The 24,224-nt window shown below is 38.6% G+C and overlaps 1 protein-coding gene across 1 annotated transcript in view; it reads right to left on the bottom strand.

Moving 5' to 3' along the window:
* MTMR8 (myotubularin related protein 8) overlaps window positions 1-24,224 on the bottom strand; it is a 200,012-nt gene that overhangs the window by 156,750 nt on the left and 19,038 nt on the right. The window contains 5 exon segments of the mRNA XM_052662720.1: window positions 9,933-10,067; window positions 11,240-11,368; window positions 12,679-12,836; window positions 17,229-17,391; window positions 20,579-20,701. Coding sequence (XP_052518680.1) covers window positions 9,933-10,067; window positions 11,240-11,368; window positions 12,679-12,836; window positions 17,229-17,391; window positions 20,579-20,701 — 708 coding nt within the window.

Raw genomic sequence — 24,224 nt, 5'->3', positions numbered from 1 at the left:
CTAAACAGTGTATTAAAATAGAGATATCACTTGGCTGACAAAGTTCCATATATAGTCAAAGCTATGGTTTTTCCAGTAGTCATGTATGAATATGATAGTTGAACCATTAAGAAGGGTGACTGCCAAAGAATTGACATGTTCAAACTGTGGTGTTAGAGAAGACTGTTGAGAGTCCTTTGGACATCAAGGAGCTCAAACCAGTCAATCTAAAGGAAATCAACCCTGAATATTCAGTGGAAGGACTGATGCTGAAGCTGAAGTTCCAATATTTTGGCCACCTGATTCAAAGAGCTGACTTACTGGAAAAGACCCTTATGCTGGGAAAAATAAGGGCAAGAGGAGAAGGAGGGACAGAGGATGGGATGGTTGGATGGCATCACTGACTCGACATGAGTTTGAGTAAACTCAGGGAGATAGTGATCAACAGAGAAGCTTGGTGTGCTGCAGTTCATGAGGTCACAGAGTCAGAAACGACTTAGCATCTGAACAACAATAACAAATCAGTCCTTTACTTGCCTAGTGGGACACAGTTCATCTACAATCCATTATTAGAGCCAGACAAAATGCTGAAAGTCAAGGAATTAATGCAGAGAATTTAGGTTTACCAGAGGATCCTCCTTTCTGCAACACTCACAGGCAGTGGTAAGACTAAGTTGTTCAAAGCACCTTCTCACAGTCTTGCTTGATAGTGAAGGCTTTAATAAAAAGAGTTTCCAAATGGCTCTCCAAATGGAGAATATGTTGACTCCACAATTTAGAGACAATGCCCCTCAAAAGCAGGAAGTAGTTTTGGAATGAAAATGATGCCCCTTTCCCTTGGCAACACAATTCTCCTAAAAGAAAAGGGGCGAGGGATGAGAGAGTCAATTCCTAAGTAGGTTGATAAGAAGTCTGTGGTCCCCAATGAGGAGCAAGGGGTCTGGGGCTCTCAAAGAAGAGATGGAGATCTGGAATTCTCAAGGAGGAAGAAAGGATGAACTTTTTTTCTACATTCCTTAGTCTTAGTAAGGATTATATAATAACAATGTATCCTGCTTGAGGACCTGTTTCTCCTTCTTGAGAACCTTCTGACTAGTCCTGTTAACTTAAAAAGTATATTATGGGAGTGGGTCTGGAAAAATCATTCTATTGTTAATTCTAATCCTGTCATCTTAAAATGAAAATTGTGGGAATGGGTCTAGTAAGATCTTTACAACCTTGAGACATTCTTTTGATTTATTGCAATAACCCATTAAAAAGTATACAACTCCCTTGCTAAGAATAGTGATGGGGGCCCTCTCTGTTCCCCTTCTGATGTCTATGTCAGAAGCTTTCTCTGTCCCTTTTTATATGTTATTAAAACACTGTTACACAAAAGCTCTTGAGTGATCAAGCCTACTCACTGGTCCTGAAGCTAAATCTTCTTCAGAGATCACAAATTCAACATTGTTCACTGTAAGCTATCATCTTGGGGGCTCATCTTAGTCGGGGATCTTCAGGACAAGGTAAGAACACTCAAGAGTTCTAACCCTCTGTTTTCTCAATACACATGTTTTCTACTTTACTTCCCTAACTCTAGGTTGTGCCTGTGTGAATGAATGACATGCCCTGTGCAAAGCAAGGGACAAGCCCTGGTGGCTCATAATCACTGAAGGCAGCCCCAGAAAGGGGCACCTTGTCAGGGGTTTATACCGACCTGCCAATGCCAAGAGACTCCCAACATCCCTGCGAGGGGAGCAGCAAGAAATGGGCAAAGTGTGTGGACCGAACTTTCCTTTCTCAGTCAACTTTTCCTGGTCTCTTTGACCATTTTGTAATTGCGTGGGGAATTAGAACTACTAACCTAATCTAATTCTTAGAATGTTGCTGTTCACTCTTGTTATCTCTTGTTTGATAACTTCCAATTTGCCTTGATTCATGGACCTAACATTCCAGGTTCCTATGCAATATTGCTCTTTATAGCATTGAACCTTGCTTCTATCACCAGTCCCATCCACAGCTGGGTGTTGTTTTTGCTTTGGCTGCATCCCCTCATTCTTTCTCGAGTTATTTCTCCACTGATCTCCAGTAGCATATTGGGCACCTACTGACCTGGGGAGTTCATCTTTCAGTGTCCTAACTTTTTGTCTTTTCATACTGTTCATGGGGTTCTCAAGGCAAGACTACTGAAGTGGTTTGCCATTCCCTTCTCCAGTGGACCAGATTCTGTCAGACACTCCACCGTGACATGTCTGTCTTGGGTGGTGCCACATGATCCCGAAGACATATATGCTGACAAAGCAAGAGATTTTATTGCAAAAGAGCACCCGGGCAGAGAGCAGCAGGGTAAGGGAACCCATAAAAGCTCTGCAACAGGAATCCCTTAGAAGAAATGGAGTAGCCATCATAGTCAACAAAAGAGTCTGAAATGCAATACATGGATGCAATCTCAAAAACGAAAGAATGATCTCTCTTCATTTCCAAGGCAAACCATTCAATACCACGGTAAAACAAGTCTATGCCCAACCAGTAATGCTGAAGAAGCTGAAGTTGAACAGTTCTATGAGGACCTACAAGACCTTCTAGAAATAACACCTAAAAAAGATGTCCTTTTCATTATAGGGGACTGGAATGCAAAAGTAGGAAGTCAAGAAACACCTGGACTAACAGGCAAATTTGGCCTTGGAATACAGAATAAAGCAAGGCAAAGGCTAATAGAGTTCTGCCAAGAGAAGGCACTGCTCATAGCAAACACCCTCTTCCAACAACACAAGGGAACACTCTACACATGGACATCACCAGATGGTCAACACCAAAATCAGACTGATTATATTCTTTGCAGCCAAAGATGGAGATGCTCTATACAGTCAGCAAAAACAAGACTGGGAGCTGACTGTGGCTCAGATCATGAACTCCTTATTGCCAAATTCAGACGTAAATTGAAGGAAGTAGGGAAAACCACTAGACCATTCAGGTATGACCTAAATCAAATCCCTTATGACTATACAGTGGAAGTGAGAAATATATTTAAGGGACTAGATCTGATAGACAACATGCTTGATGAACTATGGACAGAGATTCAGGACATTGTACAGAGAGAGGGATCAAGACAATCTCCCAAAAAAAGTGAAATGGCGGTCTGAGGAGGCCTTAAAAATAGCTGTGAAAAGAAGAGAAGTGAAAAGCAAAGGAGAGAAGGAAAGATATACACATTTGAATGCCGAGTTCCAAAGAATAGCAAGGAGAGATAAGAAAGTCTTCCTCAGTGATCAATGCAAAGAAATAGAGGAAAAAATAGAATGGGAAAGACTAGAGATCTCTTCAAGAAAATTAGAGATATCAAGGGAACATTTCATGCAAAGATGGGCTCAATAAAGAACAGAAATTGTATGGACCTAACAGAAGCAGAAGATATTAAGAAGAGGTGGCAGGAATACACAGAACTGTACAAAAAAGATCTTCATGACCCAGATAATCACGATGGTGTGATCACTCACCTAGAGCCAGACATCCTGGAACAAGTAGGCCTTAGGAAGCTTCACTATGAACAAAGCTAGTGGAGGTGATGGAATTCCAGTTGAGCTATTTCAAATCCTAAAAGATGCTGCTGTGAAAGTGCTGCACTCAATATGCCAGCAGATTTAGAAAACTCAGCAGTGGCCACAGGACTGAAAAAGGTCAGTTTTCATTCCAATCCCAAAGGAAGGCAATGCCAAAGAATGCTCAAACTATCACACAATTGCACTCATCTCACACACTAGTAAAGTAATGCTTAAAATTCTCCAAGCCAGGCTTCAGGAATACGTGAACAGTGAACTTCCAGATGTTCAAGCTGGTTTTAGAAAATGCAGAGGAACCAGAGATCAAATTTCCAACATCTGCTGGATCATTGAAAAAGCAAGAGAGTTTCAGAAAAACATCTATTTCTGCTTTATTGACTATGCCAAAGCCTTAGACTGTGTGGATCACAATAAACTGTAGAAAATTCTGAAAAAAGAGATGGGAATACCACACCACCTGACCTGACTCTTGAGAAACCTGTATGCAGGTCAGGAAGCAACAGTTAGAACTGGACTGTTAAACAATAGACTGGTTCCAAATAGGAAAAGGAGTATGTCAAGGTTCTATATTGTCATCCTGCTTATTTATCTTATATGCAGAGTACATCATAAGAAATGCTGGGCTGGATGAAGCACAAGCTGGAATCAAGATTGCTGGGAGAAATATCAATAACCTCAGATATGCAGGTGATAACACCTTTACGGCAGAAAGCAAAGAAGAACTAAAGAGCCTCTTGATGAAAGTGAAAGAGAAGAGTGAAAAAGTTGCCTTAAAGCTCAACATTCAGAAAACTAATATCATGGCATCTGGTCCCATCACTTCATGGGAAATACATGGAGAAACAGTGGAAACAGTGTCAGACTTTATTTTACTGGGCTCCAAAATCACTGCACATGGTGACTGCATCCATGAAATTAAAAGGTGCTTACTGCTTGGAAGGAAAGTTATGACCAACCTAGACAGCATATTAAAAAGCAGAGACATTACTTTTCAACAAAGTTCTGTCTAGTCAAGACACTGGTTTTTCCAGTGGTCATGTATGGATGTGAGAGTTGGGCTATAAAGACAGCTGAGCTCCAAAGAATTGATACTTTTGAACTGTGGTGTTGGAGAAGACTCTTGAGAGTCCCTTGGACTGCAAGAAGATCCAACCTGTCCATACTAAAGGAGATCAGTCCTGGGTGTTCTTTAGAAGGACTGATGCTGAAGCTGAAACTCCAATGCTTTGGCCACCTCATGTGAAGAGCTGACTCATTTTAAAAGACCCTGATGCTGGGAAAGATTGAGGGCAGGAGGAGAAGGGGACGACAGAGATTGTTGCATGGCATCACCAACTCAGTGGACATGGGTTTTGGCGGACTCCGGAAATTAATGATGGACATGGAGGCCTGGCTTGCTGCGATTCATGGGGTCGCAAAGATTGAGACACGACTGAGTGATGAACTGGACTGAACCTAACCTAATCTGCTGAATTATAGACTTCCAAGGGACTTGTGATCCATGCTGTTACTGTGTACTTTACTTAGACCACCTGTATGGAAGCACCTAGCCTGGCTAAGAGCCAAAAGTTACTGTATGGAAGCGCCTAGCCTTGCTAGGAGCCGAAAGTTACCAAAGCACATTTGGGAGCAAGGCAGAACTCTAGCTCCATGAATGTGTCTCAGGCTAGAGGGCACTCTCTTGGCTGCTTGCCTAAGGGGCCAATGACCTGAAAGTGAGTCTTTGTCATGGCTGTGTCTCGGATCTATATGCATAGCAGCATTGCTGGTGACCATGAGGTTTTTGAGGACACAGATCAGGAACTGCAGTATCTGTTCTGATTGGATTTGCAATGGGGTTCTTCCTTTGGTGGTGCTAGCTTTTAGCAGATCAGAGAAAGTGCTCCACTGGCTTCTGTCTCAACTCCTTAGATATTCTTTTGAGGAGTCTGTGGAAATGAACTGGAAGGATTGACTCTAGTAACTCGAGGATAAAAATAACTTTTTCCTTACTGGCCACCCTCCACTACCTCTTTTGCCATCACATATACTGATATAGTGATAACTCACCACTTCTACTGTGGTCAGGATTGTATTCAGAAATGTGCACAGGCACGTGGAAGACAGATGCTTCCCCTAGCAGTTGTAGCTTTGGAAACATTCTGGGAAAGCTATACTGCACCACCCCAGGTGGCATCAGTGGAAAAGGGTAAATCAAACAGAGGTCTTGGTGGTATGGAACTAGAAATCTATTTGGGATGCCATCAGGTCTACTCCTGGTGCATTTCCACCCTACCTCGGTGGTAGAACCAGGAGGGATGAGTACGATGCCTGTGTTGGTAAGGGGCTGACTAAGTCCAACCAGGGAAGGAAAGCTTCGGTGGAAAGTCTGTCCACACTCCCATCTAGAGCAGGGAAGGACACTTCCAGAGGAAAGAAGCCAAGGCTGTGGATGCCACTTTTATCTCTCTTACAGATGGGAGCGAGCAGTTCCAAAAATACTCCTTTAAAACGTATTTTAAAGAACTGGGACAAGTTTGATCCCCAGAATTTAAAAAAGAAACGCCTGATCTTCTTCTGTGATACTGAATGGCCATGGTATTCTTTTGAAGACAGAAATGCTGGCCTGTTGAAGGGGTTCAATTATAATACAGTTTTACAATTAGTCGGTTCTATAGAGAACAAGAGAAATGGGTATACATGTCTTGAAGGCAAGGGAAACAGGGAACACAAAATAGCTCTCCTTCCTGTTGGAAGCCAAGCAGTTCCCATAACAAAACCACTTTGTCAGATGCATTCTTGAAGGACTAAAGTGAGCGTTCATTAAGACTTTAAACTATGCTAAGTTGGCTGACATAGAACAGGGGGAGAAGGAAACGCCTGGTAAATTCTTAGATAGACTACAAGAAGCTCTCTGTAAGTTTACTGATGTTGATCCCGAAAGGGCAGAGGAGGAATGATCTTAAAAGAAGATTTCTCACTAAGTCAGCTCCAGATACCCACCATAAGTTACGAAAACAGCCATTGGGAACAAATAAGTCTTAAGAAAAACTGTTACAGCTGGCTCAGACAGTATATTACAGTAGAGAATATGAGGAGGAGAAACGACAACAGAAAAGAACCAAAGGAAAGGCCCAGGCTCTAGTGATGGCTATGGAAACTTCTATAAATCAGTCTGAGAGAAAAATGCCCAGAGGAACCCAGGTGAAAAGGGATGGGCTTGTTATTACTGTGGAAAGGAGGGTCATCTCATGTGAAGTTGCCCTCAGGCATCTAAGCTGCTCCAGTTCCATGTTCAGTTTCCAAAGGACCATACTGGAGAAGAGACTGCCCTCGAGGTGTAGGCCCCAGGGGTCAGACTCTCAAGACAATCAAGACTGAAGGTGCTTTAGGGTCCCCACACAAGCTCCCATCCTAATAACACCTGAGGAACCCCAGGTATTAATAATTGTGGCAGGCCAATCAGTCGACTTTCTTTTAGAACCTGAGGCAACTTTCTCAGTGTTGACTGAAGCCCCTGGTCCACTTTCCTCCCAATCCGCTACTGTAATGGGACTGTTAAGATGAGCCAAATGCTATTATTTCAGTCATACTTTAAGCTGCAACTGGGACTCTGCTGTTTCCTCAGGAGTTTCTGATCATGCCAGAGTCTCCCTCACCCATTTTGGGGAGGAATATCCTGAACAAGGTCCAGGCCTCTGTTTTCATGAATATGGAACCTACTCTTTTAACTGAAGAAAATGTAATTCGTAAAGTGTGGGCTGATAGAAAAACTGTGGGTTAAGCACAAAATGTTCCTTTCCTTATTAAGCTCAAACACCCTCACTTATTTCCACATCAAAAGCAGTATCCATTAAAGCCTGAGGTTAAGGAAGAGTTAAAACCCATCATTGAAAATTTAAAGGAACAGGGGCTATTAATTCCTTGTAATAGTCCATGCAACACTCCTATTTTTGGTGTGAAAAAGTCAAATGATAAATGGAGACTAGTTCAAGATTTATGAATAATAAGTGCCTAATCCTTATATTTTGTTGTCTGAAATTCTTGAATGAGCCAAATATTTTTCAGTCATTGATTTGAAGAATGCTTTCTGGAGTTAAACCTATACTATACCATCCTCTACCTATGACTTTAAGACAACTGAGAGGATAATCCTCTTGGACACTACAGGCTATTGGCACATTTGGATTCCGGGTTATGGGGAAATTGCCCAGTCTTTAATGAGGGCTTGAACTATCCCCCAAAGAAGAGACTGTCTCTATGACAGACTGTTTTTGCACACAGATATTGTCATAGATCCTAAAGCCTTAGAATTAACTATATGACTCAGCTTTCAGCTTTTCAAGAGACATTACAAGAACTCCAGGAGGTGACCCCTGACCCAGCCTCCACAATCGTTCTAGCTGCTGTGTCTGTGGAGCTCTCCCCTCCTCATCAATTGAAGGCTTAACATAGTTTCTCTCATTTAAGGAAAGGACTTTCTTCAAGTCTCCAAATACCTTCACCAACAACAATCATATGTGATGCCTCTTCTTGATCTGATTACATCTAACAAGCCTAAGATGGACTGATAACATATTGTACCTTAACTATGGACATAATGTAACTTTTAATATTGATTATGTTTTAACTTGGTTTAATGACTCTTTTGCCTTATATCTGTAACTGTATAATGGGATTTGTTTCTAACTGTCTGAAAACCTTTAAGTTACAAATAGTTGTACAGACTCCTACAAGTGCCACAGCCTCCTCCAACTATTACTTGGGGCCCCTGGATCAGAGACACTCAATATGAAGGTTAGGTGAATATGTTACCTCCACAATTTAGGGATGACATCCCTCAAAAGCAAGAAGTAGTTATGGAATGAAAATGATGCTCCTTTCCCTTGGCAACATAATTCTTCTAAAAGAAAAGGGGGGAATGAGAGAGTCAATTTTTAGGTAGGTTGATAAGAAGTCCATGGTCCCTGAAGAGGAGCAAGGGGTCTGGGGCTCTCAAAGAGGAGATAGAGGTCTGGAATTCTCAAGAAGAAGGAAAGGACAAACATTTTTTCTACATTCCTTAGTCTTAGTGCAGTAGACCCGGGTTCTATCCCTGGGTCGGGAAGATCCCCTGGAGAAGGAAATGGTAACCCACTACAGTACTCTTGCCTGAAAAACTCCATGGACTGTCTGCTGAGGAGCCTGGTAGCCGACAGTCCATGGAGTCGCAAAGAGTCACGACTGAGTTACTTTCACTAGTCTTAGTAAGGATTATATAACAGCAATGTATCCTGCTTGAGGACAAGTTTCTCCTTCTTGAGAACCTTCTGACTAATCTTGTTATCTTAAAATGTATATTATGGGAGTGGGTCTGGTAGAATCTTTCTATTGTTAATTCTAATCCTTTCATCTTAAAATGTAAATTTTGGGAGTGGGTCTAGTAAGATCTCTACAACCTCGAGACATTCTTTTGGTTTACTGTAATAACCAATTAAAAAGTACATAGCTCCCTTGCTAAGACTAGTTAGGAGAGCACTCTCCATCCCCCTTCCGATGTCTGTGTCAGAAACTTTCTCTGTCCCTTTTTGTATTTTAATAAAATTCTGCTACAGAAAATCTCTTGAGTGATCAAGCCTGGTCCCTGGTCCCAAAGCTAAATCTTCTTTGGAGATCACGAATCTGACATCATTCACTGTAAGCTATCAACTTCATGGCAAATAGATGGTAAAAAAGTGGAGACAGTGGCAGATTTTATATTCCTGGACTTCAACATCATTGCGGATGGTGACTACAGCCATGAAATTAAAAGACACTTCTTAGAAGAAAAGCCATGACAAACCTAGATGGCATGTTAAAAAGCAGAGACATCACTTTATTGATAAAAGTCCATATAGTCAATGCTATGGTTTTTCCAGTAGTCATGTACAGATGTAAGACCTGGACCATAAGGAAGGCTGAGTACCAAAGAAGTGATGCTTTCGAACTATGCTTCTGGAGAACACTCTTGAGAGTCCCTTGGACAGCAAGGAGATCAAACCAGTCAATCCTAACAGAAATCAACCCTGAATATTCATTGCAAGGATTGATGCTGAAGCTCCAATACTTTGGCCACCTGATGCAAAGAGCTAACTTACTGGAAAAGACCCTGATGCTGGGAAAGATTGAGGGCAGGAGGAGAAGGGAGCAACAGAGGATAAGATAGTTGGATGGCATCATCAACTCAATGGACATGAGTTTGAGCAACTTCCAGGAGATAGTGAAAGGCAGGTTAGCTTGGCGTGTTGCAGTCCATGGGGTCACAAAGAGTCGAAAATGACTTAGGGACTGAACAACAACAAGCCCATATGCACAAATCCAACTTTCCCATTAACACTGCAAAGCTCACTACATGGGGAGGGGCATTGCAGCATGAGTGAAATAGAAGTATTAGAGAGGGTTTTGACACATAGATACCTTTGGTCTTGTGTCTACAACATACAGGAACTGGCTCCCTGGATTTGTCTGGCGAATAGCCTCTAGCAGGAGTTCATCATCTATGCAACGAGTATAAAATCCAGACAGAGGCTGGCTACAGCGGCAAATGGCAGCCTGTAAAGAAAAATGTGTCAGTTGAGTGATCATATTTACAGGTGGTCAAAAATCTTCCTTGTTCCCACGTTCAATGAGAAGAGGATGAGCCAACTCAGGATAGTGAAATTAAAAAGAAAAAAAATATAGCTCTGAAATCCAGCATTTCAGTAACATTGAGCTCAGCTTCCTTCCTCCCTCCCCACTCCAGCATGTGGGCTGTATTACTACAAACTGTTGCTCAGATAGTCTTTTCTTTCTTCTATACGGCTAAGATTCCCAACCCAGTCTTGACAAACCCAGACTACAATAAAATCACATCTTGAGATTTTTAATAAAATTTTATCTATTTTTAATTTGTATTAGGCTAGTATTTTTTTTTCAATTTTCTTGCTTTTTATAGTCCCAGTGATATCACTCATATACCAGAGGCTCACTTAAGAATTCAAGATAAAACAAAGATCTAGAGTTTCTTAAGAGAACAGAATTCACTCATTTTAGGAGTTAGTGTCAAATCATAGTACTGGTTTGTTTAAAGCAATTTTAATATGAAAATAGCACAGCTATGTAGCAGGTACACCTAATAATGATCAGTTAATGAACTGCCTTACATTTTGGTGGTGTTGTTATATAGTCTGCTTACTTTGACAGTCTGACACAGACAACCACTTATATTACTATACTCTTTAGCATTTGAATACCTGAGAACTTGACTATTTGTCTAATTCCAGATCTCAGAGAGACCACAAGAGGAAAGAACTATTATCCCTTCTTATGGAAGGGGACTCAGAGGAGTCAAGTGCTTTCCCATAAGACCCTAAATTATATGAAAAACTGTGAGAAAAAATAAGGAAATCTGTGTTATAGTGAGAGGCAACACTCTACAAATATTCTTCCATATGACTGTTCCCACTCTTTAACAGTTACTTGCCATCAAGCAGGAGCTGGCAGAGCAGGAAAGAAATAAATGAACACACTACAAATGCCACTTAACATCTGCATAGCACTTTAAAATTTACAAAGTACACATATATTTTTTCTGATGTGACCCACTTAAAACCCCTCAAAAGTACTAAAGTTCTGAGAAGTAACATGTTTGAGGTCACAAAGCTAGTAAGTGACAGTAGTGTGACTTAAACCCAGGTCTCCTAGAGCCAAGTTTAGTTCTCATCAGAGAAGTTTTGTCAACTCACATTGTTCTCTTTGTAGAAGTAGGAGAGCACAGGCACACGTTCTTTACTTCTGAACTTCGAACTACCAACCACCGTTCCCAATGTAACAGATTTAGGAACCACTATTTCAGGAGGGTAGGTACTGCATATCTAAAAGAAAACAAACTCAATTTTTCAAATTTAATCTTCTTACATTTTTTTTACCTGCTAGCAGCAACAGGTTGGAATAGCAACCACTCAAGCATTAGCTGTCCATTATTTATCAACTAGAATCATCGATTCCTCAAAAATAAGAACAAAAATATCCTTGATGTAAAAAGCTCTTCCAAGTATGCTATTATTTTCTAGAAATGAAAATATTGAGATCTATAAGGACAAAATGTACCTTAGGAATAAGTAACAATATAGGTAGAAACATTTTACACATGTCACATTGCTAGAGGAGTTGAAGCATGTCCTATGTGACTACACTGGGAAAGGGCAAAAGCTTCAACTTTTGTCTGGTTTTCCCCAGACTTTACTCCTTTTCCCTTTGTTGATTTTGCCTTCTATATTTTCACTGTAATGAACCACAGTCACAAGTGACTATATGCCAGGTCCTCCTAGTGAATCAATACACTTGAGAGCTTCTATATTTGGCCCAGAAATCTTTCTGGAGATCTAGGCTCAAATGCTTGATATCAAATACCTGATTTTTAAAATCACCTTAAACTCACATCTAAAACTTAAGATGCTGTCTGACCCTCTTGTAATCCTTATCTTGCTAACATATCCATACCCACTGGGGTCATCTAAGCCAGAAACCAGGAAACCTGCGATGCCTACTAAACTTCCCCCTCTTTCTCCCAGCCACATTAAAGTGTCACCAGGTTCTTTAACTTCTACTACCTAAATATCTGTTAAAACTATCTCCTCCTCACCATCCATAGCCATTGCCTTACTTCAGGTTCTCATCACATCTCATATCACTCTCCTGCATTCTTAACTCCAGCAAACCAATTCTTCATACCAATATCAAAGTTATCTTTTTAAAATACAAATATACTTACAGACATTTCCAGATCAAAATACTCTTGTGGTTACGGTCCTCAGGATAACGTTCAAATTCTTCAATTTATCCCTGATCTGAGTTCACTTACTGACCTCTTTCCTTCTCTCCCTTATAAGATAAGATAGAATCCCTTCTCTAGGCTATTCCCCAGCACTTCAGGCTCTTACTGGCATTCCAGTTTGAATTCCATTCTTCACCTACGCTCCCATAGCACCCTATTCTTTAGACTATGAGAACTCTGAGTTGGTGTTTTAAATGCATTAGTTATTTAATAAAAATCTTGTTGAATGGCTGAATGCTGAATGAAAAGGAGAGATAATGGGTGGTTTTTTTCCCTTTTCAAAACTTTGTTTGCTGAAATACTTCTGTTTCAATTAAGTGAACCAAAAGAAAACAGTAACAAAATTACCTCATAGTTTCTGTTGGCATCTGTTATGGTCCAGTACCTGTTAGGAATTCCCATACGTCCAAAATCTGATGTTTGGTCAATCAGCTTCCATCCACTTTCCCTCATGTCTTTTGAGAACTTGGGATTATATGAAAAAGCATACAGATCTTCAGGTAATTCTATAGAAGAAATATAGGCATGAAAACAAAGTAATAATGAATAAAACTTAACACCAAATAATGCAATAAAAGCTAGATTTTCTTCTCCCTAAGGGAGTATTTGTCATCAGCCTCTGAAAAAGGCAATAATTTGTGTATAAGGTTGCCTTTATTTGTGTACAAGGAATAAGAACTGAAATAATGCTTCACAATCTTCTTTTCAAAATATTTATATGATCCCAACACAAAGCAGGAACATTCTGCCTAGTTTCCAGTAAAATGCTGGATAATGGACAGAACTCAATTTTCCAGTTTTCACATGCTGAGAAAGTGGTCCTTACCAAAATTTTTAACTGATCTTCAATGTCCTAACTGCAGTATTTGTTGTAACATATAGCAAAACATTAGCAGTGTTCTTGCATTTTGTTTAGTCAAAACAAGTACTTGCTTCTGGCTGAAAAATGGCCATCTCTTCTTGTCAACCCCACTTCTTCTTTCACAAGATTCAACATATACTCAATAACTCATTTGATCAATTTATGTGGCAACAAATTGACTATGTGGCAATAAAAGAGAAACCCAAGTAAGACGGTAGGCAGTGAGAGACGGCATCAGAGGAAAGACAAACTGGAACCACAATCACAGACAACTAGCCAATCTGATCACATGGACCACAGCCTTGTCTAACTCAGTGAAACTAAGCTATGCTGTGTGGGGCCACCCAACACTGACGGGTCATGGTGGAAAGGTCTGACAGAATGTGGTCCACTGGAGAAGGGAATGGCAAACCACCTCAGTATTCTTGCCTTGAGAACCCCATGAACAGTATGAAAAGGCAAAAAGATAGGAAACTAAAAAGATGAACTCCTCAGGTCAGTAGGTTCCCAATATGTTACTAGAGATCAGTGGAAAAATAACTCCAGAAAGAATGAAGGTATAGAGCCAGAGCAAAAACAACACTCAGTTGTGGATGTGACTGGTGATAGAAGCAAGGTCCAATGCTGTAAAGAACAATATTGCATAGGAACCTGGAATGTTAGGTCCATGCACCAAGGCAAATTGGAAGTGTTCAAACAAGAGATGTAAAGAGTGAACACTGACATTCTAGGAATCATTGAACTAAATGACAGAATGAACTCTGTTAACAATTTCCAAGGCAAGCCATTCAATATCACGGTAATGCAAGTCTATTCCCTGACCAGTAACGCTGAAGAAGCTGAAGTTGAACAGTTCTTTGAAGACCTACAGGACTTTTCAGAACTAACACCCAAAAAAAGATGTCCTTTTCATTATAGAGGACTGGAATGCAAAAGTAGGAAGTGAAGAAACACCTGGACTAACAGGCAAATTCAGCCTTGGAGTACAGAATAAAGCAGGGCAAAGGCTCATAGAGTTTTGCCAAGAGGACGCACTGGTTATAGCAAACACCCTCTTCCAACAACACAAGAAAAGACTCTACACATGGACATCACCAGATGGTCAACACCAAAATTAGACTGATTATATTCTTTGCAGCCAAAGATGGAGAAGCTCTATACAGTCAGCAAAAACAAGACTGGGAGCTGACTGTGGCTCAGGTCATGAACTCCTTATTGCCAAATTCAGACTGGAATTGAAGAAAGTGAGCAAAACCACTGGACCATTCAGGTATGACCTAAATCAAATCTCTTATGACTATAGAGTGGAAGTGAGAAATAGATTTAAGGGACTAGATCTGATAGAGTGCCTGATGAACTATGGACAGAGGTTCATGACACTATATATGAGACAGGGATCAAGACAATCCCCAAGAAAAATAAATGTAAAAAGGCAAAATGACTGTCTGAAAAGCCTAACAAATAGGTGTGAAAAGAAGAGAAGTGAAAAGCAAAGAAGAAAAGGAAAGATATACACATTTGAATGCAGAGTTCCAAAGAATAGAAAGGAGAGATAAAAAAGCTTTCCTCAGTGATCAGTGCAAATAGAGGAAAACAATAGAATGGTAAAGACTAGAGACCTCTTCAAGAAAATGAGAGATACGAAGGGAACGTTTCGTGCAAAGATGGGCTCAATAAAGGACAGAAATGGTATGGACCTAACAGAAGCAGAAGATATTAAGAAGAGGTGGAAGGATTACACAGAAGAACTGTACAGAAAAGATCTTCATGACCCAAATAATCACGATGCTGTGATCACTCATCTAGAGCCAGGCATCCTGGAATGGGAAGTCAAGTGGGCCTTAGGAAGCATCACTACGAAGCTAGTGGAGGTGATGGAATTCCAGTTGAGCTATTTCAAATCCTGGAAGATGCTGCTGTGAAAGTGCTGCACTCAATATGCCAGCAAATTTGGAAAACTCAGCAGTGGCCACAGGACTGGAAAAGGTCAGTTTTCATTCCAATCCCAAAGGAAGGCAATGCCAAAGAATGCTCAAACTATCACACAATTGCACTCATCCCACATGCTAGTAAAGTAATGCTTAAAATTCTTCAAGCCAGGCTTCAAAAATACGTGAACTGACAACTTCCAGATGTTCAAGCTGGATTTAGAAAAGGCAGAGGAACCAGAGATCAGATTGTCAACATCCGCTGGATCATCGAAAGAGCAGGAGAGTTCCAGAAAAACATCTATTTCTGCTTTATTGACTATGCCAAAGCCTTTGACTGTGTGGATCACAATAAACTGTGGAAAATTCTGAGAGATGGGAATACCACACCACCTGACCTGCTTATTGAGAAACATGTATGCAGGTCAGGAAGCAACAGTTAGAACTGGACATGGAACAACAGACTGGTTCCAGATAGGAAAAGGAGTACATCAAGGCTGTATATTGCCACCCTGCTTATTTAGCTTATATGCAGAGTACATCATGAGAAATGCTGGGCTGGAAGAAGCACAAGCTGGAATCAAGATTGCTAGGAGAAATATCAATAACCTCAGATATGAAGATGATACCACCCTTATGGCAGAGAGTGAAGAGGAACTAAAAAGCCTCTTGATGAGAGTGAAAGAGGCGAGTGAAAAAGTTGCCTTAAAGCTCAACATTCAGAAAACGAAGATCATGGCATCTGGTCCCATCACTTCATGGGAAATAGATGGGGAAACAGTGGAAACCATGTCAGACTTTATTTGGGGGGGCTCCAAAATCACTGCAGATGGTGATTGCAGCCATGAAATTAAAAGACGCTTACACTTCTTGGAAGAAAATTTATGACCAATCTAGATAGCATATTAAAAAGCAGAGACATTACTTTGTCGACAAAGGTCCATCTAGTCAAGGCTATGGTTTTTCCTGTAGTCATGTATGGATGTGTGATTTGGACTGTGAAGAAGGCTGAGTGCCGAAGAATTGATGCTTTTGAACTGTGGTGTTGGAGAAGACTCTTGAGAGTCCCTTGGACTGCAAGGAGATCCAACCAGTCCATCCTAAAAGAGATCAATAATGGGTGTTCATTGGAAGGACTGATGCTGAAGCTGAAACTCCAGTACTTTGGCCACCTGTTGCGAAGAGCTGACTCATTGGAAAAGACCCTGATGCTGGGAAAGATTGAGGGCAGGAGGAGAAGCGGACGACAGTGCATGAGATGGTTGGATGGCATCACCGACTCAATGGACATGGGTTTGGGTGAACTCCGAGTGTTTGTGATGGACAGGGAGTCCTGGAGTGCTGTGGTTCATGGGGTTGCAAAGAGTCAGACACGACTGAGTGACTGAACTGGACTGATCCACGGCAATAACTTCCAGAGATGGATGGAGTATTCCAGAACCTTTTACAAAATGCTGGGGCAGCTAACAAATAGCCTCTGACAATAGAATACCAGCAAATTCTAAGAAATTATTCTAGGCCACAGGTAGAAGAAAATGTGAAGGGAAATATAATTCAAATTCAGAGGAAGCTTATGGGTTATCCACCTGGAGTTGGGCTGGAAGATAAGAAGGTGAGGACAGAGGAAGTAGGGATAACTGCGTTAAGCACTCTGGTAAATTTCCCTAGTTTGCTAGTTGGAACCAAAGGTAGGGGTAGGAACAACAAGCAAAACATAGAGCTTGCAAGGCAACAACAAAAAATTTTGCTCCAAAGCAGTCTTACTTCCTGAACTGTGGAAAAATTTACAAGTTGATATTTAAGATGAAAGAAAGAGAAGGAAGTAACATCTGTCAAACATCTACAATATACCAAGTACTGAATGAAAATGCATGAAACAACTATCATGGGGAGCTTATACTATTACTATTTTTACAGGTGACAAAGCTGACTTCAAAGGTTATGCATGTTGCCCAAATACCATGGAGCTATAAGAGACAGAGCCCAGATTCAAACTTATTTAGGTCTATTGAACTCCATATCCCATGATCCTTCCATTATGCTGTTCTGGTGGAGGAGTGGATAATTAAAAAACTATCTAAAACAGATAAAAATACTATCATAACTACCTGGTTGAGAAAGCTTTAGCAGTGAAATATAAACCTCATGGCACACAATATCAGATTCTAAAACAAAGTGGGCCAACCGGAAATTCTTGCAGCGGAGGATCAGGGGACACCCCAGGCTAGTGACAGGCAATTTCTCCACAGTTGCAATATGATGCAATGCAATCTACAAAACAGAAAAAGAACAACAAGTCAGTATGCTTGACTCTCAGTAATGGTAACAGCATAACCAGAGAAGTGGTCATATCTACAGCCTATGCCCATCCATTGTAAGGTAAAACTGGGTTTCTGTCAAATAGAAGTAAATAGTGGTTAAAAAAAAATCTGCCTGCATTGAAGGAGACCTGGGTTCAATCCCTGCATTGGGAAAATCCTCTGGAGAAGGGAATGGCTATCCACTCCAGTATTCTTGCCTGGAGAATTCCATGGACAGAGGAGCCTGGTGGGCTACAGTCCATACATTGCAAAGAGTCGGACACAACCAAGCGACTAACACCATCACTTTCACACTTTCAATGAAAAGCAAATTATGGTACTATAAACTTCTCTCTCCTTAGGGATATAAGGTTAAGACATTTATCAGGCAACTGTGGTGAATTTGGGTCAGAACAGATGGCTTCTAGAACTACTGTTATTGTTTAGTCTCTGGGTTATCATGTCTGACTGTGTCTGTGCAGAGAGTCGTGTCCATGCAGAGTCGTGTCCGACTCTTTGCAGTGCCATGGACTATAGCCTACCAGACTGGTGGAGTTTAAAAATCATAGTAGAATGATTGTCACAGAGGAAAATAGAACTTCCTTTTGTTCTATCAAATTACTAGTTAAAATGATTAATAATTGGTATTTTGCTTTATTGCTCATGAAGTGTTCCATGAGAATTAACTATTTAACCCCTGTAACAATGCTTTAAGGTATAATAATCCCGTTTCAGGAACAAAGAAACCAAAGCTCTGAAAAGTGAATTCTTCATCAAAGGCATTCAGCCAAAAAGTAGCACAGACAGAATTTGAACCATGGCAGTCTAACTTTGTTCACGGTTATTTCTCTAGAAATTCTAAAAACTCTAGTCCTGGAATTAAACTAGAGGAAGATTTATCTTCCACATCTTAGACTCTAGTGACAGTAAAGAAGAAATGAAGGATTTTTTTACCCAAGTGACTCAGGGAATAAGTGGAAACTATAAGACTAAGGACTAAAATAACTATACATAAGCACTGTACTGTAGTTAAGAAAGTTATTTCCCATGGGAGTACAGGTTAATAACTCTGATTTTAAAAAAAATATGAAGAATTATTAAATCTTTAGTTTCATTATCCCTGCTCATGCTAATGCAGCAAAAAAGAAATGCATGGAAAAGGAACTGGTACAAGAAACTGCATACAAATAATGCAAATCTCTCTTTATAATTTCAAAATGCCATGGAATCATAGTTTTACATTTTTAGTCTTTGATGTTCTCCCCTACCTGTGTCTCTGATATTTCCTGCCACTAAAGCCTAAGTGTACTCTTTTCATTTTCTGGACTTCCTGACCTGCCTGGAATGGCCATCCTATCATCATTGTATTTTCTTTTCCTCCATCTCACACAATCTATGCCCCCGCTTCCATTTATTTTGAAAAGAAATATCTTTCAGGAAATCTTTTAATCATACCCATCATCTAAGAATGAGGTAGATGCAGGACTATTCACATATTCCAAGAAGGAATTTTTCATCTTAATGTCTGTCTTAACTATTTTGTCAAACTTAATTCCTGTTGTGGCAGTTTTGAAGGGTCAAAAAACTACTGATAATGTAACAGGGATTAATATATCAAATTTTAAGAAATTCAAAGCCCTCCTGATAAATATGGTAGATCTATGTTTGAGCAGTAAAACACCAACTACTGAGAACAGGTGCCAGGCAAAAAACTGCTGACTTAGAAAGAGACAGAAAGTGAAGCAGACTAAGGCTGGAAAGAGCTTCATTAACAGTACTAACTGGGTAAATATGCCTCCTTTGACATATAGAAAGTTAACATAAGTTCTCCCTTCCTGATCTAGTTCATTAGATTTGAAATAATATCCAGTAGAAACAAATTTGGAGATGTATGCTGTCTGTAAATGCAGGTAGAAAGGGGAAAGGCTCATGACACAGTACTAAAGAACTGGTTCCCAAACTGTTAGAAACTAAAGAGTCCTTACTAAGTATATAATCTAACCACCTCATTTTACAGATGAGGAAACTGAAGGCCAGAAAGCAAGAGTCACTTGCCCAAGTTCAGATAGCCAGTTAGTGTACAACTGAGTCTAGTTAAAACCAACTTTCCTGATTCTTCTTTTCTTAATCCTTTCATCATACCAAAGTGAACAAGATATAACGTCATATGGTAAAAGTCATGGTATTTTTTAAAAAGGAAGTATTAAAATACTTTTTAAAATGTATAGTCTGTTTAATTCATTTTATACTTATATAATAGTCTCTATCATGTGCCAGACATGATTTTAGGTACAACATTAACTTTTTTATTCCTATAACCAGGCATTATGATTTCCTTTATTTTATGGATGAGGGAAGTGAGCCTCAGAGAAGTTAAATAACTTGCCCAAGGTTACAAAGGTAGTAAATGTTGAAGCTGGGATTTCATTCTGAACACACTAGCTGTAGTCTTAATTGCTGTGCTATGCCATATACCAGAAGCATGTTTTACTTGTTACAGAGGTCTAAGCATAAATCTAGCTAATGATTAAGATTAAATGATGATACTCTAGGATAAGTAAAGCATAAAGTAATGTAAAGTAATGTTACTAGTGCTAAACTAATTAGAACTAATTAGAGAATATTATTTAAAGATGTAACAATACACACACACAAACACACACACCACTGTGTCTTAGGTCAGACAGCTGGTCTACATTATTGATACCCAAAATATAGTCCATGGGCCACCAGCATCACCTGAGAGCATTTCAGAAATTTAAAATCTTAGGCCTGAGATTCTGCATTTTTAACAAGCTCCCAGGTTATACGGATGTTCTTAGTTGTTGAACCAACTTTATGTGTAGCAATTTTATGTGTTGCAAGGTTTTAAGTTACATCAGGATGCTTACCAAGTAGGCATCTTGAAAATAAGTAGAGACCACTTTACCTTAAAATATTGAGGAAAAGTCTCATATAGTTTAAAATGACTATAGTCAACAACTTGGGGGAAGAGAAATCATATGATTCAATTTATGAAAAGACCCATCCAGAATAGAGTCTTTGAAGAAAAGGTTTTACAGCAATTTAACTGTAATTTCAAAAAACTGCCATGTGAGAAAGCATGTATACAAAATTCTTCAAGACTCTTTGATATTTCTTCTTATGACCATACATACCCATGTCTCTTTTCGGGCTGCACCAGAAGCTTCCACATAGATCAGGTGGGTTGCAGTAAGATACAGACTTCCATTTGCTGGTTTCTTACCTATATAACGATCCAGTAATTTCACGTTTTCTACCTGTTTTAAGGGTGGGGTGGAGAAAAATGCTTAAGTTATCAACTCACCATCTGTGATTAAAGTGGGGTAACTCAAAGTAAAACAAATACTGTTAATTTACTACAAAATTTTGAGTTTTTCTAGTTTCTGTCAAGGTAACAAACTAGTATGATCTGTGTTTCCTTTTCCTAAATCAACCATGAAGAAACTGTAAAAGTGAGAGGGAAACATGGATTCTAAGAAGGATTAAAATTCTAGATGATGTTAGTATGATGGAGTAGATGTGTGTAAAAGATAAATAGGACATGGATGAGGTACTAATCTTATTGGAGAAAAGTAGCAGTTATTGTGCATGGAAACATCAGTAAGGGTAAATAACATGAGATTAGATCCTAAGTTTAAGATCTTAGGTTAAAGTGCAAGAAAATAGAATATATAAATTTCTAAAAAGCAGGAGAAATGTTGATTTATCCCAATGGAAAGTAGAAAGAAAAAACCCAAAAGAGTACCATAAATGGAAAGTATAAAATTAAATGCCAGAAATAAGTCCTAATATAAGAGAAATTATAGCAAATATACACAAATTAAACTTAGCAATTAATAGACTTATAGAGTGAATTAAAGCAAATACTCAACAATACTCAGTCTAAAAGATATATACCTAAAATAAAGAGATGTAAACAAGTTGAAAATAAAAAGATAGGAAAGATATACTGATAAATATGAACAAAGCTTGAGTAGCATTCTTAAAATCTGACAAAACAGAATTAAGAGACAAAGAACAGGACAAAATACATCTTGCATCATGTACTTGCTTATAGCAGAATTGCAGAGACAAAGGAAACACTTGGATATTTTAACACTTTAGTTAGGAATTGATAGATTAAACATACAAAAACAAAAAACAAAAATGAAGAGAGATAGAGAATACTTTTACAGTACAACTATAAATTTCAAGTTATTATATATACAGAGAACTCTATATCCAACAAATAAAGAACATAAAATCATTCAAGGCAAATAACAGAACACTTCTAAAAAGACATCATGACAATGTCTATAAAGGAAGACTCAATAAATTCCAAAGGTTTGATATCACACAATCTGCATTCTTAAACCATAATACAATGATATTAGAAATTAATAACAGAATAATAGACAAAGTTAGCATATATTAGGAAACAAAATTATTAAATTAACCTTGGGTTAAAAGCAAACCATAAATGAATTCATAAATATTTAAAATTGAAAAATAATAAAAACACAACAAATGAAAAATTGTGGGATACAGTTGAAGCAGAACTAAGAAGGAAATGTACAGCTTTAAGTACACTTATTATTAAACAGAAATATTAATAAACTAGTTAATCATCCAATACAATGAAGAAAGCCGAAGAACAGAGAAAAAAGACAAATTACAGAAATTAATAATCAGATAATCACCCCAATATACACACACACACCAAAAATAAACAACAGGAAAGATGAACAAAATTATAATTTAATTCTTTAAAAAGCTTAATAGATCTTTGAGAAGACTGGTCAAGTAAAAAAAAAAAGGAAGAAGCAAATACACAAAATACAGAATGTAAAAGGAAAAACAATGTAACAAATTTCTTTAAATGAGAGTATTATGAATAATATCCTAATACACTGAAAAACCTACATGAAGTGAAAAAATTCCAAGGAAATTCCCTCAGGTCCAGAGGGATTTGCTAGTAAAATCTACCAAACTTTCATGAAACAAACTATCTTATCCAATTGATTCCAGTGTTAGAAAAAGAATGACAGTTAGTCTAATTTATCTATGAGGCTAGCATAATCCTCATTCTAAAACCAAACAGACAACTATAAGAGATGAAAATTTATACAATTTCACTTATGAAATATAGATGCAAAAATTCAAATAAAATTATTTAGTGAATAAACAGTTTATTTTCAAAAATATATTCATTTGATCAGGTATTTAACTCAAGAAAGTAGAGTTCAACACTGAAAAATTTCAAAGGAATATATCACATGAATAAATTAAAATAAAAAAATCAAATGATTTACCTTAATTGATAGAGAAAAACACTTTTGAGTTCACTTCTATTTATGATGCTAACCCTTAGTGAATTAGGAACAGAAGTAAACATCCACAACTTGGTAAAGATTATATATTAATAGCCTACAAACAATGTCATGTGTAATGGAGAAACTAAATGCATTACTTAAAAATCACAAACAAGATAAAGTGGACCCATCTGTCACTGCTACTCTTTTAAATATCCTGCTGCTGCTAAGTCGCTTCAGTCCTGTCCGACTCTGTGCGACCCCACAGACAACAGCCCACCAGGCTCACCCATCCCTGGGATTCTCCAGGCAAGAGTACTGGAGTGGGTTGCCATTGCCTAAATAGAAGATTATAACCCCATCAATAGCTAAATAAATTTTAAAAGAGAAGAGTGAAGAAAGGAAGATCTGCTCTACTAGATATTAAGATATAGGGTTAAAAAAAAATAAGCCTGAAATACTAGTACAAAACTATACAAATAGATCATTGATAAAGGCTCACAGCTCAAAGGCAAACTTCTGTATGAATGGGCACTTCATATAGGATAAACGTGGCACTACTAATTGTGAACAAAAGATATAAGTACTTACCAAATGTGTGGGGAAAACTGTATCAATACATGAAGAAAAATAAAACTAGATCCTTATGTATTACCATATGCAAAAGTGTAATCTAGATATATCTATATGTAAGAAGAAAAACTATAAAGTTACTAGAAAATATAAACTATGTCAGATCAAGAGGCAGGAAAAGACTTGAAAAATCAATCAGTAACAGAATGGAAAAGACTTGAAAAATCAATCAGTAACAGAATGGGAGAAAATATATAAAATGTCTAAAACTAACAGATCATTATCTAGACTATATAAGGGACTCCTGTAACTCAATGAAAAAAAGACAGAAGCTCTAACAGAAAAGCGGGCAAAAATATAAGAACAGGCAAGTTACAGAATAGGAAATCCAATAGGCATACAACCATGAAGAGACACTCAAAATACTGGTAATTACATAAGTGAAAATTAAAACTATAAGATATTTCTTTAAGTCTGTAAGACTGGAGAAAACTGGAAGGCTAGAAAATGCCACGTGTCAGTAGGGTGTTGGGGATAAAAGAACCCTCTTCTGTTACAACTGTCAGGGGGTGACAGGGTATAGACAGACTGAGACCACTCAGGAGATCAATCTGGTATCACATAGTTAAAGTAACAAAGTACACTCCATGATCCAGAAATTCTATTCCTGAAAACTAGTCCAGAGAAGTTTTAATATAGGTCCTAAAGAGGACACATACAATACAGAACATTTCCATCACAGGGAGAATAGATAATTCAAGATGTAGTGCAGCATTAAGCAGGCATTAGAAGCAATGGGTGGATTTAATTTAGATAACCATTATATCTACTGCTGTGGGCAAGAATCCCTTGGAAGAAATGGAGTTGCCCTCATAGTCAACAAGAGTCTGAAATGCAGTACTTGGGTGCAATCTCA

This window comes from Budorcas taxicolor, chromosome X, assembly GCF_023091745.1.
Source record: "Budorcas taxicolor isolate Tak-1 chromosome X, Takin1.1, whole genome shotgun sequence".
NCBI classification, from domain to species: domain Eukaryota; kingdom Metazoa; phylum Chordata; class Mammalia; order Artiodactyla; family Bovidae; genus Budorcas; species Budorcas taxicolor.
Note: the sequence above shows the minus strand (reverse complement) of the source record. Positions and strands in the feature narration are given on the sequence as shown.